This window comes from Centruroides vittatus, unplaced genomic scaffold (assembly GCF_030686945.1).
Source record: "Centruroides vittatus isolate TY-2023 unplaced genomic scaffold, ASM3068694v2 contig_879, whole genome shotgun sequence".
Classification (NCBI taxonomy): domain Eukaryota; kingdom Metazoa; phylum Arthropoda; class Arachnida; order Scorpiones; family Buthidae; genus Centruroides; species Centruroides vittatus.
In genome coordinates, this window is record NW_027122571.1 from 1,394,128 (window position 1) to 1,413,354 (window position 19,227).

Genomic DNA, 19,227 nt, shown 5'->3' on the forward strand with positions numbered 1-19,227 from the left:
TCCTTCATATCGATTAGACAACTGAAAAAGATTGAATTGATTAGACACTAAAATTACTTTTTTTCTTGTTTTTCAATATCCGTGTCTGAAAATTATCTGCCATCAGGACTAAAATCACAATTTTCTTAAATAAAACAGAGTAGAACCTATGGTTTTACAGAGGATATCTTTTACCATGTGTGAAGGCTGATCCAAATCTGTAAAATACATTTCTCAGCCTCCCCTGGTAAGTGATAATTTTTATTAAAAATCTAAATGTGTTTTATCTGCAGATTTATGCTCTTAAATAATAAAACAGCTCAATTAATAAATAGGACTATTTAAAAACTGTAATATGGATTATCTTCTACCTGATGAACTGAATTAAATTTTTTTTTGTTTTTTTTGCTTCCTTTGATACTATACCAATTACCAAATTGTAAAGGAATATCTAGTTTAACAAGTTATGATAGACAATTCAGCATTTTCAAAAATTATTTAACAGTAAGGTAAATAAAATAATTAATACTTACTGCAAGTCTAATAAAATGTGGTAACAAATGATCAAAATAAGGGAAAAAATCTTGCTTATAACTTGCAAACAAAGCATGTAAAATATCTGCAACTTTGCTTAATAAATAAACATCTTCATCATCCTAAATAAATGAAATTAAACAAAAGAATTAAATTTTTATAATTATTAATAATGTAACTGAGAGTATTACCAACTTGTGTATAAATTTTTTAAATAATTTTGAAAATAAAATTATCGTGAAACGATAGTTTTGAAGCAAGAAATATTTTGTATATGTATATTAAATATTTACTTCTTTATAAGAAGGTAAATATATTAATTAAAAGTAAATACTAATAAAATTTTTATCACTTGTTTTATTTAAAAAACTACACAAATAAATTAAAATATATAGTTATCTTGTATACGATAGTCATATGAAATACTACAACCTTAGATTTTTATTTCAGATGATAATTTTTAGTAAGTGTAAAAAATATTGTGTTTATAACATTTATGTTTATACAGATACACCTCACCTTACGTCAGTAATTGGTTCCAGGAGAGGCGTCTTAAGTCAAATTTACTTGTCACTAGGCTAAACCAAAAATAACCATTCCCAGTTCTGTATTTTATTTATTAATGCATTTTTAATAATGTATGGTTAATAAGAATCTATTTTAAGTTTACAAACAAATAAATTTTTTTCTGTACTATATTGAAAACTAAAATTTATCTAAATTTACGAATACATGTACTCTTGTAAATGTAAATGTTTACAATTTGGCGATGTTTATAGTACATCGCGGATTCTTTATTTGTTAATGTGGTTTGCTCTAAGATATTATAAAATAAATGATTTTGTAAGGTTAAATAACAAATACAGTTATTAAAATTATTTTGCGATAGTAAAAATTAAACTAATTTACATTAAATTTACCCATAAAGACTGCTAAATAAGATGACAAGAGTCACAGATGTTTTCATATTTCGTTCTCTACGATTTATGATGTACAGCATTAACATTTATTGTAAATGTACGTATTTTAATATGATTTTATATACTTTTATTCTTATTTATTGTATAGTAACATGATTTTATGTGCTTTTAACGCTTTTCTACAATATTACGACTTCAATATGTGTGATGGACAGACATAAAGTCAAATAAAATGATTTAAACTTTATTTTTTTTTTTTCATGTATATATATATATATATATTTTGACAAATGATGTATAATCGAGAACGACTTAACTCGAAACAACGTAACCCGAGGTATACCTGTACAAAGAATTCTGAAGTATGCAAGAAGTCTTAAAAAAAAAAAAAACTGAAAAGTTAAATCAATATCTAGTAATATTTATAATGATTATATTTTTATTCATAAAACTAATTATTTTAAGTTGTTCTTAGATAAAAAATATCAAATAAAATTTATTTTCTATTATTTTTAAGAATCATAGCTAATGAAACATTACCATGAAAACTGGAAAAAGATGGAATCAATATCTTTTAAAAAAGTAATTGTATTTTCATGTCAAAAATATATAAATGTTATCTGTAGAACAAAGCCTATACATTATTATCAAAGTCATATATTATGCCTTTGATAATCAAATCATGTAGACTTTAAAAAAATGTTTGTTTTCTAATGAAAGATTTTTAAACAGTTTTAATATTTTTAATTAGTGATTATTAATTGTGGTATATAAAATATATAATGTTATAGATGCAAAAAAAAAAAACAGCTTTTGACTTATTTATAAAAGATTTTCTTTCATACAGAATAAATTCTGAATCTTCTAATTAGTTTATGTTTTTTACATAAAAAAACTAATAGAAGCATTTTTTTTACAGCAACATAGATTAACGTAAAGCTGATTTTATTATATTCTGATATCATAAATTCATCTTTTACAAAAAAATCTAATAGTGAAAAATTTAACATTAAAATTTTAAACAAGAACTATAAAAGTTTGACAACAAAATTATAGTAGTAAAATACAATTAATCAAATTTTAACACCTACTTCATCTAATAAAGCTTCTTCAACCATTTCATCATAATCCTCGTCTTTTCTTTTCTCTTGTCTTTCTTGAGCACGCTCAAAATGTTCTTTGAGCTTTTTGTCTAATATTCGAATCACATCAGTCATCTGTAACTCTGGTAAACATCCTTTTCCCAATACTTCAATACACTGTCAACATATCAATTCAACAAAACGATTAAATTCAATTCAAGTTTAATAAATATATTCATGAAAAAAAAGTGCCATGAAAAATTTAACACACTTTTCAGTTTATTTAAAATAATAAAATACTAAATACTTTGCTTAATTATTCTGGAATGTAAATATCAAGTCTTTTCCAAATTAGTATGTTTAAATCTAATTAATTAAGAAATAAATAGAATATTAATTATTATTATTAATATGTGACAATTTGAATATAAATTTAAAAGCTTATTTAATACATTTTCCCCCTGTAATAACAGTACTATTATTATTTTTCCATTTATGAACTAAAGTTCAATTTTTATGATTTTATACAGTTAACATCATGATGTAAAAATACAGGTAATACCACTCTCCATTCATGGATGTTAGCAAAGTGGTTGATGCTTACTTGGGTATCCACCGGATGTTGTAATGATGTAGAAGTCCAATTTTTACCATTGATTACTAGCAACAATTGCTAATTGAACTCTAATTTGTATTAATTTCAATAAAAATTAGTGAAATTTACATAAAATAATCTAAAAGTAATAGAATATGTGTATAATTTTTTTAAAATCATCATTAAACTGATGTTTTTATACTCTAAAAAGGTTTAAAATATATATTACTTTAGCTATTGAAAGTAAGTTAAGCTTTTTAATTCTGTCAATCAAAAGCTTTTTAATTTCGTCCCCATAAAAGTTTTGTGATGTACTATAAAATGCTTGTTAATTAAAGGTGTCTGTTATTTAGAAGTGTCCTTTATAAACAGTTTTATTCTGTATGCACTTGACAGAAGTTTTGGGTTTGGCATATAACTTTTTTCTGCAACAAATTCTAGTATTATTTAGAATTTTACTATGCTAATTTATATACACAGTTGATTCCGTTTAATTGGGCCACCAGTTAATCGCTTTATATGCTCTTGATTTTAATCAAGAGCATATATTTTAAATTAAAAATTGCAGTCTGGCATTGTGATGTCACAATAGTTTTGTTGATTTATAGTCTTTGCTTTATTTCTGCATATTCTGTCAGTTTGGCCTGCTGGAATCCTAAATATTTGTAGACTTCACCCTCATCCATGGATTCAATGACATTTCCAAGTACAAAATCATCTTTTTTTTAGTATTCCTTTTTCTGAAGTTTTCTGCATTTGTCTAGGCCAAACCCTATTTGAGTGTTAGTGGAGTTAAGTGTGTGTAATTTCTAATAAGTGATTTAGTTGTGCTTATATATATGCATAGAGTTTTGTTGTCCAAGTACATAACATGAAATAATATGTATTATGTTCTGTTGTGTTTCATATATTTGTATTTAGTGTTCTTTGGACTATTAGATAGTGGTTTTAAGGCTAGGTAGAATCAGATAGAAAAGAATGCATTGTAATTTTTTAAAATATAACGGTTTTGACATATTTTGTATAGGTATAGTATTAGAAATAATCATAGGTGTAAAATGTAGCCAAATGCATTAGTTCTATGTATGCTTCTGTGTTGTTTGTCTTCTTGTTGTAGAATGAGAAAATCTATTTGTATCTCATGTGGTTTCTAAAGCAGCTTATTTTGTTGTTCTATGTGAATATTGTGTTATTAATATGCTTGTATATTTGTTTGTGATACAAGATATGAGTTTATTACTATTGTTTTTATTAACTAGTTTATACTTGAATTCACATATGTCTCCATGCTATATTTTCTTTTAATGACCAGTAGCTATTATCTTTTATCCATTTTATTATGACTGTTTTATACTTCTCAAAACAACTACCTTTGCAGCTCAATGATTCTGCTTTAACAAAAAAAATCTTTTATTCATATAAAAATTTAATATGGTATTTATAGTGTTTTTATTTCAATTGATTACATTATTTAGACAAGCATTTTTGAATATTTTTGAAATCAAAAACAGCATTTTAAATATTTAAATTTAAAATAATTATTTCTTGCATTTCAGGATGATAGTCAATAGTTAACATAGAAGAAAACGATATGATAGTTTTTGCAATAACTATTAAATTACAGAAATATATATCCTATAATAACATTTGGACTTGGCACCATATTTAGAGATGTGACAAAAATGTTTAATTCTCAAAAATTTTCATTCAGAAAGAAGCATTTTTGTCCTTTTATAAAATCATCAAGTGTGAAAATTATTAAATGTATAAGAACAAATACATTTGATCTTCAAGTTTTAACTTTATCAAATTTAAAAATTACAATAATTATACAACAAAAAATTAATAAAATAAAGTAAAATAGAACAAAAACATATCTGAATAAAAATTTAATTTGGTTTCCAGAATTAAGCATTTTTTCTCATCTCTTTATATAACCCTAATTAATAAATGAGATAAAAATTGATAAACAAGAAAATGTGTTAACAGATAAAAAAAATAAATATAGTAAAAAACAAGAAAATTTGAACAAAATTTTTAGTACTCTATGAATAACTAAAATAATTACTATTTTAGTTAAACATATTTTTTTGATTTACTTTAACACACAACAAATATATAGAATCAAATATTATATTTTAAAAATAACTTTTAAATTACTTCTGCAAGAGCATGCATGTGATCAGAAAGCACTTCTTTTTCAGGTTCAGTATCAACAGCTCTTAAAAGTTCTGGACAAACATATCTCCACATTTCAGCAACATATGCTTCACCTCTAATCTTTGCACATTCTAATAAAAATGGTAAACCTTCTGCAGCAGCAATTCTAACACTTATAAATTGTTAAGGAAATTAGAAGTCAGATTTTTTAGCAGATATTTTTAGATGTTAATTTGTTATTTTACAAATTGAAACCTTCAAACATTTTTGACTTATTTACATCAACAATAAAAAGAAAAAAATCCAGCTTACAGTATGAATTCAAATTTAATGAAAAATATATGCACTGAATTATTCAATTTGAAATCAATTTTATGTTGAACTTCTAAGAAATTTTCATTTAAAGAACATAAGAAACATTCATTTTGTAAAAATGGTTCTATTCCTTAAAAGTTATTAATAAATATTTATTTAAAGAAAAACAAATTTTCTATAAACATACAGGTTGATGTATTTTAATATTAGAAAACAAAATTATGTAAAAAAATTAGAAATAATAATAATATAAAATTAAAACATTTAAAACAACTTGATGTTTTCTGATATGAAAAAACAACATTGAAAATTAAAATCAGGTAAAAGATTTTGATAAAATAATTTTATTTATTTATTATATATTTTGTCAACGTGGACATTAATTATTAATAGGACAATTATACTGGTTTTAAGCTTTTACGCAAGAATTGAGAAAAAAGTTCTTAAAGAAAACAGCAATTCTTGCATAAAAGCTTAAAACCAGTATAATTGTCCTATTAATAATTAATATTCACATTGACAAAATATATAATAAGGAAATAAAGGACAGTAAGGCAATAATAATTAATTATATTTATATATACAGCTAGTCACACTTTTGGACAACTTGTTCTGTTGTACAAGATAGTTTTAATACCTTTAAACTCTCTTTTTGTATGCCAAATTTGTAAATAAATTCTTTGTTACATGTCAAAAGATATGAACGAGTGAAACCATCATATATAAAAATAATTATACAGTGAAGTTTGACCGAAGAGCATTTGGGAAAATCAGAGTTATAATACTGAAAAGGAATATGCCAATTCTGACAGACATGGACATTGATAGCAAAAACAGCTTGAAAATTATGGATTACATAGAGCATTAATAAGCAACCTGTTCTGGATGTGAGCTGTAAGTGAACTTTATAGGGTTTCACTGATTGCATGCATTTTTTCTCGTGGAGTTGTAGTCTGTAAGCCTCTGAGTATCAATATACTCCATAACCACCAGTCCAGAGACCAATGCTGCTCTGTGAAAAATATTTGACTCATATTGATGGTGGTGCAGTTGATTACAAATGACATTTAAATAGTAATCTAGAGTTACTGTACATAATTTGTTACAAACAGATAAGCATATATAACTGTAATAAATAAGCATAGTTTGTAGTCACAATTAATTACTGGTGTGTGTAAAATTATCCATAATTTTACCAGTCCACAATAAAAAAAAAATTAAAATCACTGCCCTAGGTTGTAAAATAATATATGCTAATGATATGCAAACTAATTATGTATAGTTTATTCTCATTTTTCACTAGTAGGAGTTTTGTTTCAATGTTCTTTGTCTTAAATATCAGCTTAATTAGGGTTGCATGATGGCATGAGGCAAAAAAATAATAAAATTACAGTGTCAAAGACCCAGGGATTGCATATCCAGACTTCACAGCCACATATTGCCCTTGGGCTGTGGTTGCTCATGACTGGCATAGAAAAACATGAATAGATATATGCTGGGAATTATAAAAAGAAACCAAAGGAGAAATACTGGGATAAAAAAACAAAAGTCTCAGACCTAATCATTAGCATAAAAAAACTCAAATGAAAATGGGCTGGCCACATCATTTAGAGAAATGATAAGAGATATACAATACAGGTTCTTGATTGGCTGCCATAAAATATGGAATGTCTATGTATGAGATGAATGTATGAAACAAAAAAATTTATTGAAGTAATTTGGAAATAAAAAAAATAAGGATTGCAGAATTTGTAGACTTTGAAGAAGCTTTTATCTTGCAATAAATTCAAAAGATTGTTTTTAATGACAACAACTTCATTACATATTCACTGTAAAAACAAACTTTCCTACATTAATGAGAGATTTTATAGTTTTTCTCTTTAGCTCTCTGGAAACAGAAACTTCTCTATGACATACAACTCTATTTGCTCAACTTTCATACACACTTTTAGGAATGCATTATGTCAAAAAGTAAGGGACTACCAGTATATGAAATTTTTAATTTTAACAAATAAAATATGGTTCAACTAGTGCCTTGTTTCTAATATTTTACAGTTAACCAAAATTGTATGAATAAAAGCATTTCCTTTTTAAATGTATAGCAACTGGAGATTAATTTAAAAAATTATAAACTTATTATAATATGATAATTGATATATTCTTTATTTGTTCAGTTCTGGAACAATTTGATCTTGTACATACTAATATGACAAATATACAATAAATTAAAAGCAATGAATTTTAATAAATTATGAATTGTTTTAGAATTTACTGAAATTGATTTCTTTGCTATATAAAGTTTAATTATTAATCAAATCAGTAATAAATAACTATAAGACAACTAGTCTTATTGATTATAGATACATTCATTAATAAACATCATGGGACATCATACTTTAATGGATAAAAACTGGAAAGGTGTGTGATGAATCCATAATCATAACAATAAGGCCAGCAGGTTCATAGTTATTTATTACTAATTAATAGATAATAACATATTAAAAGTGTATATCATATTAGTTAATAATAATTAATTTAAATTACTTTTCTGCAGATATGGGATAAATAATGAATTCTTAGTTAAACTATATCTTATTATCAAAAAGATTTTCAAAAAGGATATCATCATGAAAATAAAATTTGAGCATTGGCACCATTAATTTAACAACTTCTTCCACGTAGGGAGCAAACCCTTCTTTTAATTCTCGAGCATAACAAACTAACATTTGGCATGCTGTAGCTTTTTCTTCTAAACCTGCAGTTCGTATTCCAAAATTTTGCTGAAATATTAAACTTTACAATAAATTCATAATTACTTTTATTTGTTTCAAAATTACACTACATAAAAACTAACTGAACCAACAGTTTTCAACTGATTAAGCTGACATTAAGCTAACATGATTAAGTAACATATATATATATATGTATATATAACTAAAAGAATTTTTCTTTATCTTTTCTATTGATACTTCAACTTTTTATTTGTAATTTTTAAAATTTATTAAATACTTAAATAAATTTTATTTTCATTCAAATGTACTCTAAAATTCATTAAATCTCTGTGATTTTAAATATTTAAAAAATTCTGAAATATCATTTTAAAAGTCTATCAAAAATTGTTACAAACAACACTATAAACTGAACTCAAAAATTTGAGGAAAATACAGTAGAGAGTTGTTAATCCAAATCAATTGGGGACTGCAGGCCTAGGAGCGCTATTTCCCCTTTGAAAAAGTGAGAAAAGTGAGTTGAAATACAGAAAAAAGTGAATAAAAAGTGAGTGCAATAGTGACAAAACAAAGTGAAAACACAGAAGGAAAACTCAGCAAAATAGCGGTAAAAATTGTTATTTTCTTTTTATTCTGTTATGGTTAAACACATTTTAAAAATTTCTGTATATACTGTAATATAGTAGCCACTCGTTATATCGCGTTTTTTCGGTCCCCCAAATTTTAAAAGCATTTGAGTCAATTAATTTAAAATTACCAATTGCCACTGAATTTCTATTTGCAACGAAATACGAGAAAGAGCTAAATATGCAGAACAGGTGGATAGATCGATTGTCATTTGTTTCCTTTTGATATAAAAGTTGTTTATTTATTAGTTTTAAGTACAGTCTCCTCATTTACAAGTTTCTGTGAATTCGAAATTTCATACCTTTATGTGAATTAACGGTATTGCGTCAATTCACATAAAGGTGTGAAATTTCGAATTCACCGCATAATGTGTAAGGAAAAGATCTCTTTAATTCTGAACGAAAACTTTAAAATTTTTATACAGTAGTAACTTTATTTTGCTTTTTAGAGAATTTTTACTCTAATTTTATAAGTTTTGATGTTCTATTATATATTCAATATTTATTTTTTTAAATTTTCAATTACAGCATTTATAATTTTTATTGAAAAATATAAACTACACGAATTTCTAATAAGCGATTTATATAGTACTGTATAATAAAATCGCAATTGATGTTTTGTTTTTATATCGACAGTATTTGTCTTTCAATGTCATTGTTAAAGAAACAATAATGCTAAATGGGCGTTCATGGTTTCGATGTTTACGTAAACGTCAATTAATTCGATATAACCTACGAATAAAATTCAGGATTGAAAAACTAAGCTTATTTTATATCAGAAACACTTGCTGATGAAAGAATAGCGATTCCATAGCATGTATAATCTGTTCAGTAAAAGCCCAGAATTTTTATTACTCGGTTATATCGCGTTTTTTTCTGTCTCCCGATAACCAGTGGCTTCTGTATTTCAAGTAAACCATGAATACTTGAAAAGTCTTTGGCTTCTGTAAATAATCAGTCATGAAAGATGATGTTCTTTTATTAAGATTATTCTGCATGTTATCAGCTTCCTTCTTTTTCGCTTCCTCTTGCTTTTGAACACTTAACACTAATAAGCATCACACGTGCTGCTTGTACTTCATTCATGTTCTTGCTGTTAATAGCCTTCTCCAGTTTTTTTGTTTGCTGCTTCTAACAAAACTTGGACTGTCGCATGTATTTCATTTTCTTCTACATTTTTCTGGTTTAAACTCAGTTGCAGTTCCATAATCTTCATGTTACGAACAACTTTCTTTTGTTGTTCTTCAAAACATTTCTGTGCTCTTTTTTCCGTTTCTCTTATTCTTTTAACTTCTTTTCATTTTCCAATCGTTCTTGATAATTTCTATGCACCGAGGAAGCTAACTTCAGTCGTCCTTTGTAATAGGTACAAGGTGTGGGCTTTGGTCATACATGTTCAGTCCCTCCTTAACAATCAAAAGTGAATTAAGCATTCTTTCCAACACTGATGCTCTATCAGGAGAAAGTGCCCGGCATAAAATTGATCCTCTCTTTCATGGGAACGGGATTTTCGATGCTGATTTCACTAATTTGGCTATTCTCGGATATTTATCATTATCAGAAACTGTTTATTTTTTAATGCTTCGAGATGTGTAAATATTGATTTCAAAATAAAATAATAAATCTGAAATAAATATACAGTACTCCAAATAATATAAGTAAAATAATATTTTATTAATGATTTCATAAATAAAAAGGAACTTTTTCCTGCAGATGAATAAAAACCAACATCGTTGCAAAGTTGTTAACCTTTGGGAAGCGTGTGAAAATCTTTCTCACAAGCAATTACGTGTTGTACTTTTTACAACACTTCGAATATTTTAATTTATTTGGTAAATTTTATATGTAAATATGAATTTACATTTTCGTTTACTTTTTTAGTCTCTCAATTAATGCACAATTATAATCGGCATAAGAGAAGATTAAAAAATGGATATTTCACAAGCAAAGTAATCACACATTTTATGAAAATAACACTTACTATATGGAATAATTATACTTGTAGTCAATTTAAACATACATTTATGGGAAGATGTAGATGTGATTTAACGTTAACAATATGCTATGAAATCATTAAAGTAATTTTATTAAACTCAAGTTTATGAAATTATTTAAAGATAAATCAAGTAAAAAAATATTTTTGTAAACGACAACTCCATAACCCGATTGTTAATTAAAACCAAATAATCTGCCAAATTATTGGGCTATAACCAGGATAACTAAATGGTCAGAAACGAAATCTTTTTTAGTGGTAGGAGGTTACGCTACTATCTCGTGTTAATTTTAATAATTATATATTTTGAATTTAAAAGCGGCAGCAGTGTTGTCAGCTTGAGAGATTAATCCCTCTGCGTAATGTGTTTTCCCCTGCAAAAGGACTTTAGTGATTTTCTTAGAAAACAGCCAAAACCGCAGGGATGCTTAGAATACTTATTTTTAAACTCTGTAGAAGGAAATGCAATTCGGATAAGGTAGATTTTGGCGAATAATGAAAATATGGCATGAGTACATAACTTTACTCAACACTGGCTTCTGAATTTGTAATGAGAGGGATTTTTTAAGTGCATGAAAGATTTTTTTTAAATACGTTAAATAAATTTTTGTTTCCTATAACCTAACGACACTGAGCGGGCAGTTGCAATTTTGAGTCTGCTCAGGGCCGCGTATTTTCTTCTAAAAAATTCTATTCCGATAGTCCGATAATTCGGCAATTCGTTTGGCTTTAAAATTATTTTTGGTTTGTCCCACATCTTAATTAAGCACGTGAAAATGACCAAAAAAGTGAGAAAAGTGAGGATACTTCAGAAAAGTGAGTACAAGTGAGAAAAGTGAGCGACTCCGAGGCCTGGGACTGGGGTTGTTCGGATTAGTGATTTGTTCGGATACCGATTATGTACGGAAAAAATATATTAACCTGTCCGATGTTCAAATTTTTCTCCGTTGCATGTCGCTTTGTGTTGAATTTTCGTCGATTTTAAGCCTAACGAAAATTTTTATAATAATTGAGGCTATTGTATCATTTAAAAATTATTTCTTTATTTTGTACAAACAAAATAAATATATTGAAGAATATAAAAACATGAAAATTATACTTTAGAAGTAAATCTAGTATCAAAAATGTTCGATTCAGCACGACACAGTCCGACTGAAAATCATTTGGATAACCGGCGATTCGGATTAACGACTCTCTACTGTACTTTGTTTATACTACTTTTTAAACAACTGAATTGAATATTTTGCTGTTCAAAGTAACATTATCAGAAATTATCTGAATAATTCTGATAAGTATTTTATATAATACTGCATTTTTTATTCACTACAAACATAGAAGAGTCTATTGAAATTTTTATCTATATTCTAAAAATTAAACAACAGCAGTTTTTTAGAACAGCTACTTTAATAAAAATTTTAACTGCTATATTTTTGTATAATGTTTATCATTTGACATTTAAATATTGTAAAATAATAATTCCAACTTCTAGATATAAACAAATTTTAACAATACACAGTGAAATTTTGTTTTGAGACATAATTCAAAACAGACTAAAACTAAGATATTTTTATGTCTTAAAACTTCATATCACAATTACAAAACTGAAAATCAGCAAAACTTACCTGCTCTCCAAGACTCACAAATTGCCAGTCATCATCATCTTCAACAACTTTCATGTCTTCACCTATATATATATTAATAATTTTAAAAATTATTAAAATAAAATTATTCTGCAATGTTATGTTATGATTAAAACTTAGAATGTTATATCCTTAAGAACTATTACATTACTTTCTGAAAATATGTGAAATGCAATAAATAGTTAAGAATATGAATAATTTTTTAAAAATTAGATTTACATTACAAACAATAAAAAACTTACTGTCAAGGAGTGCAATCTCTGGTTTCAATGAAGCAGCTTTTAAAACTGGACCCATTACATATGGTAAATATGGCTCAAATTGTTTACCAAGAATTTTGCAAATTCTTGCCCAAGCAGATATCATATAGGCTAACTTTTAATTGAAAAATTATTATGTAATAAATAAGCTCACATTCAAAAAAGTTTAAAATATTTAAATTACCTGTGGATCATCGTCAGCCATCATGTTACCATCAGTTTGACTTTTTAACAACATATCCATAACACCACTAGCATCAACCATAAACTGTTAAAAGAATCAAAAATCAATATAGGTTTCAATTCAATCTTTTATAAGTTGTAAGTTTTTTAAAATTTAATCATTACATTAGAACAAGTACAGTAATAACAAAATATCCATATTTAACTTTAAAAATTTAACAGTAATAGAATGGCCAGAAAATTTATTAAAATTATTTTTATAGTTAAACAATCTAAATATAAACAAGCAATTACTTATTGTGACATTGTCACAATGTCGACATGCAATTTTTAACCATATTTTTAACTTAAAATATATGCTATTCACCTTAAATTAGTAGCTGTCTTGCCCCTGTACATCATACTTTTCCTGTTAGCAATATAGTTATGCTGGTCATCTAACTAATTCCTTTCAGGGATAAATTTTTTAAATGAAATAACATGACTTCTGATGCAAACCAGAAGTTTGTATATAGTTAATCGGGGCCTTTTGGCCCTAATTGTTCCATATCTAGTCATAAATTTCATCTACCTAACTCCATTCTTGAGATTAAGGACAAACAGACAATGGGAATTTATAGGTCTACAATTTGTTCAAATTTGAGCCCAACTAATCATTAATAATATCACATTTAATAGAAATTTAATATAAAAAATTTTTTATGTAACTTTATACATAAAATAAAGGACACAAAACTAAAATTATTATTACTGTTCATCATTTTCAAATAATAATAAAACAATAATCTTCCAAAGTTTATAAAATATTAATTCTCGTGGTAATTATCTATAAATATTAACATTAATTTTTAATTTCTGATTAAGAAGTTTCTGGATTTGTAATGATCACTTTCTGAAAATTGAACTGAACAATTTTATTTTTTATTTATAATTCTAGAATAGCCACATAAAAAACTAGAAACATTTAATTCTTAATCGTACTTTCCAAAATTATTGGACTGCAATTTGAAAAAAAATGTAGACCTATAAATTCCCACTGTCGTCAGTCTGTCTTTCCTTAATGTTGAGAATAGAGTTAGATAGATGAAAGCAGAGACCAGATATGGAAAGATTAGGGACACAAGGCCCTGACTGACTACATACAAACTTCCAATGCAAATTGAAAATCACATTATTTCAATTCAAAAATTTTCTATTGAAATAAGTTAGATAGATAACTGGCACGACTGTTGTTAAAGGAAAAATATGATGTACAGGAGCAAGACACTATATTACTAATTTGAAGTGGAAAGCATATATTTTAAATTAAATAAATTGAAAATATGATTAAAAATTGCAACCCTGCATTGTGATGATGTCACAATAAATAATTGCTTAATTTTCTAAATTTAAGTCAATAAATAGTATGTCACATTTCATGCTAAATTTAACATATTACAATATTCTATACAAAAGAAAGAATTTTATAAATAATAATTTTAAAATAAGTCTTTACATCAATAAAGCTGATATTTTAAGCTGAAATAAAATAATCCAAAAATTTACCTATTGCAAAATACTAGTACATTAATTTGAATTATAATGGCTGACAGTATTTTTTAAAAAATTAAAACTTTGAAGAAACTAAGTTGTCTTCCTTTCCGCTATGTCCAATCAAGAGGAACAAAAATAGTCTTTGTTTGCAGAGACAACCTTTTATTGGAGACTACACCTCTGCAGAATTATTCAAAACAGTTAGAAGCATTCACTGATAATGATTTTGTTGTTTTTGTTCCTGGTGATTGGACATGGCTGAAAGAAAAACAACTTAGTTTCTTCAAATTTTTAATTTTTTAGTATATTAATTTTATATTAATAATTTGTGATTTTTAATACATTTTACTACAAAACAGAGAAGTTAATTTTAACTATAGTAAAGAAATAAAATACTTTAATATTGTTTTAGATTGACTTAAAATTTTAAATTTTACAATCTGTATCTATACAAAAACAAAATAAGTAATGACTCATTAATTGAAAACAAACAATAAAAATTTGATTACAATCATATTAATTTTTATTTCTTAGTTTTATGTTTTTTTTAAATTTTTATGAGATTATATAAATTCTATTCAGGTTCTTTATAACTAATGTAAAAGGAATTTTAAAAAGGAAAACAATAAACAACAATAAAAAACAAACATTATATGCCATATTACTAAAATTAATTTTTAATACAATTATTTTGATCCATTGCTACACAAAGCAATTATAGAAGACTAATATGTTAACACTTCATTAGCAAAGAAATTTAAATGATTTTTAATGAATCACTGCTAATCAACCTAGATTGAAAATGTTATATCCACTTATTGTAATAAAAGCAGGAAGTCCGTCTGTGAAAAAGTTGATTTATACCGTATTTTACGGACTATAAGACGCACTTTTTTCTTCGAAAAATTGCCTCCAAAATTCAGGTGCGTCTTATAGTCCGTAAAATACAGTAATTATTCAAAAGATAAAGAAAATATAGTATCTATAAAATGATTATTCTTAATATAAGAGAAAAACAATAAACTGTCAATAAATTAAAAGTATACAGCTGTGTCTGTGGGTTTTTTCTTTTCTATGGGGAAAAAAAGACTTCCTGCAAAGGAAATTCATAAGAAAGAAATGTTTTCTGTTCCCAGTGAGAAGTGTTTGTTACATAAAACAATATACAAATGAGATAATAAAATTTTTTCAAGCACACTCAAAAATCGTTGAAGAAGACTGGCCTAATGACTGTTGAAACTGCAAGAGAGGCAACTGTATAGCAGATAGAGATGATATGTGCTGACAGGCAACTGTAGCTGATAGATAGCTATAGACAGTGTAGCAACTGCACTAGTGTTCTTATGGTTTAGCCTGCACCATAATGTATTGTTTGAATTTCTGGAAGTGTATACATGGTGGGTTTATTATGGTTTTGAAACAGTTTACTGAGATTTTGCATATTAAACTTTTAGCAGGATTCATTATGATACTCTAATTACAGTTTTGTATGTCAGTTTTTTCATAATTCCACTTAGGTAACCACCTCACTTGTGTGGCCAGAAATTTTGTACTTTAAAGATGGCCATATATGTGAGGTTTTACTCTATGTAAACATACATCTTCATTTCTTTATTTTTAATTCATGTTTAATTCTTTCTGCCCTATGGTCATTACGAGAACCTTTTTTTCATACTCATCATGTGTTGAATCAGGCTTACAATGGGGTGGCTGGGTAGTGAGGGATGAAGACTGACATATCCAGGACAGATTGCCAATAAAAAGTTCCTGGAATTGTTCATCCAAATTTGATCCTCGGTCACCCAGAGTTGTAGACTATAGTCTTAACTGCCACAGTCATGTATGCATATGTATCATGAAAATTAATATCAGCTTTTCTAATTAGTTTTAATAACTGTTTTAGAAATGAATTAAAGATTTCATTTTCTGAAATTTCAATTATATTTTTAGTCATCAAAACAATATCAAGCCCTTTCAATTATTGTTAATTTTCATGAAATTCAGATATACTTATAAATTAAATTATTAAATAAAATAAACAAAGAAAAAACTATTAATTACTAAATTGTTAAAAATTTAGTATTTTTAACCTTTTCTCTTCCTACAGCCAAACCAATTAAACTGACACATTCTATTGTTTTTCCACGTAGTAATCTCAGTTCTTGACTTGTAGCATTCTCAATAATATATTTCAAACAAGGCATAAATCTAAAATCAAAAACAGTATACCATTAAAAAAATTTTATATCTAAACATTTTATATAATTAACTAACTTGTTATAAATATGACTGACAAATTAATTGGGAAATTTGCACCAATTTTTTAACTAATAAAAACAAATTGCATATTTTATAATAAATCTATAATAAAAAATAAATTGTCTTCATTCTCTTAAAACCCATCCCTATCACAAAGATAAATGAAAACTGTCTGTCATAAAATTCAGAGAGAATAATTAAAGAATAATTATTATTATAGTTGTGTACTCCGAGACCGTGTCTTCCTTTTATTGCTTTTTTCTTCACTACTAGATGCATTAATAGACACAAGGCCTATAGAGTATTGGCCCATAGAGGATCCAGAATAAAGATAAAGTAAAAATGCCTTGTGTCTATTAATGCACCTAGTAGTGAAGAAAAAAAGCAATAATTATTATTATTATTATTATTATTCTATATATCTTTAAATTAGTCAAACTTTTTTCATTCAAAACATTCTGTAGGAATAGAAAATAAAATTAAGAAAATACAACAACAATCCATAATCTTCTAGCTGAATACCTTTAACTTTTCCAAATCACTATAAACTTTCACCTCAACATGTAACTGTTTGCGTTAATCTTAAAAAAACTATATCTGTCTTTTTAGTATTGGCTTTTGCATAATTGCCATTGCAAATTACATAATTGAACATGGCACTTATCATTTTAATCAACTATGATGATTATAATAAATAATAATATTGTTAAATACATAGCACTGTATTTTTAATGTAATCTAGTTTTGATATTATCGAAGATAATTCTATATCATGCAGCTATTCAATAGCATCTTCCATGAACATTGTCATAGAAAACAATTTTTTGTTGTGTTATCAAGTAAGCTAAAAAATAAAGTGCAAGGTTTACATGAACCAATACATTTCAATAATATATAAATTTCATCTGTTCACCAATTCATTGGTTTTCAATCTATCACAAATTTTTAAAAATATTTAGTGTTGTTAGTATTTCAACTAGTAAATATTTGGGTGTTTAATTGAGAATGATTTAATAACTTGATTCAACATTTAGATTTTTGGATATCATCAACTTTCACCGATTAGCCTGTTTGTGATTTCTTTTATAAAACATTTGACAAAATCTTGAAAACTATCTATGAAAGTTTTTATGCTGTCTTCTCCATAAATTTCATAAATGTACTGGCAGCTGCTACATTATTTCTCACTCCTACAACTTGTACATCATCACATATCTCAAATACACTTTATTTTCATTGATTTTAAAAATTTAGTCATTCAAATATTATTTTACTCCGCATAGCATAACATACTTTCTACAAAAATGACACCAATAAATGATTATTTATTTATTATAAAAATTGAATTGTGAACTTTTCAGACAACTTGATACATATAAACAGATTTATATGCTAGTAATTTTAATGTTATTAACAACAATTCTCTCTCTCTATATATATATATATATACATACATACATACATGTGCACACACACACACACAGATTTATTCTAGAATACAATATTCAATTTTTTCATAAAAGAAAATCAAATTTTCTAAAATAATGCTGAAATCTGTTTTATTTAATTTGTATATCTTTAATAAATTTTCACTTCAATATTTAATTCTTAAAATATTTAATCATGTTTTGTTACAAATAAAATTTATTATATTTTATACATTTCTAATTTAAAATTTGATATATATATATTAATCTAAAAATGAAAGCTTACATATTAATAAAAAAAAATAGTTATTTCGAAATGGTATTTATATGATTTAATATATTTAAATATAATATAAAGTAGATAAAAAAAATCTTATAAAATAAATATATATTAAATTTAAATATTATGTCTGAATGGTTTTTTATATATCATAAAAACAATAAAATTGATTGCTTTCTTTACATAATTTGATCAAATTATGTAAAGAAAGCAAGAATAATTTGATCAAAAATTTCATATGAAATAGATGAATGAAATTTAAAAAAACTAATTGCCTTAAAATGAATTTTATACTCTTCTGATTTGGAATTTCAACTAAATTTAGAGATTAAAAAAAAAAAAATTATAAATAAGTAAAAATTTTGAAATAACAATAAAATTATACCTAATTTCTTTATCATAAAACTTCTGTAAATAAAAAATGCTATCACAATTTTATTGATGTAATGATCTTAATCAAATCTATTATATAACGTGAAGCACAAAAATGTGATGGTTTTCAAAATTCTGTTATATTTATAAACAAAGAATGGGGAATGTGCTGTGCTTTGTACAACTACAGTGTGCAGTTGACATACTGTCTCTATGAATATGGAGAACTGGTCAGTGGGCAAACATGCCTTTATTGTAAAGGCATTTATCAATTTTAAAGGCAATTGATAATCCAGGTACAGAAAAGATTTTGGCATAATTTTAAAGTTGCATGACATAG

The 19,227-nt window shown here is 25.8% G+C and overlaps 1 protein-coding gene across 1 annotated transcript in view; it reads right to left on the bottom strand.

Moving 5' to 3' along the window:
* Positions 1 to 19,227, bottom strand: part of Karybeta3 (karyopherin beta 3) — an 80,405-nt gene that overhangs the window by 4,584 nt on the left and 56,594 nt on the right. Inside the window, exons 15-22 of the mRNA XM_067279938.1 lie at positions 16,640 to 16,757; positions 13,018 to 13,101; positions 12,816 to 12,948; positions 12,556 to 12,617; positions 8,209 to 8,365; positions 5,271 to 5,443; positions 2,525 to 2,692; positions 513 to 635 (exon numbers count right to left, since the gene is read on the bottom strand). Coding sequence (XP_067136039.1) covers positions 513 to 635; positions 2,525 to 2,692; positions 5,271 to 5,443; positions 8,209 to 8,365; positions 12,556 to 12,617; positions 12,816 to 12,948; positions 13,018 to 13,101; positions 16,640 to 16,757 — 1,018 coding nt within the window. The remainder of the gene's footprint in view (positions 1 to 512; positions 636 to 2,524; positions 2,693 to 5,270; positions 5,444 to 8,208; positions 8,366 to 12,555; positions 12,618 to 12,815; positions 12,949 to 13,017; positions 13,102 to 16,639; positions 16,758 to 19,227) is intronic.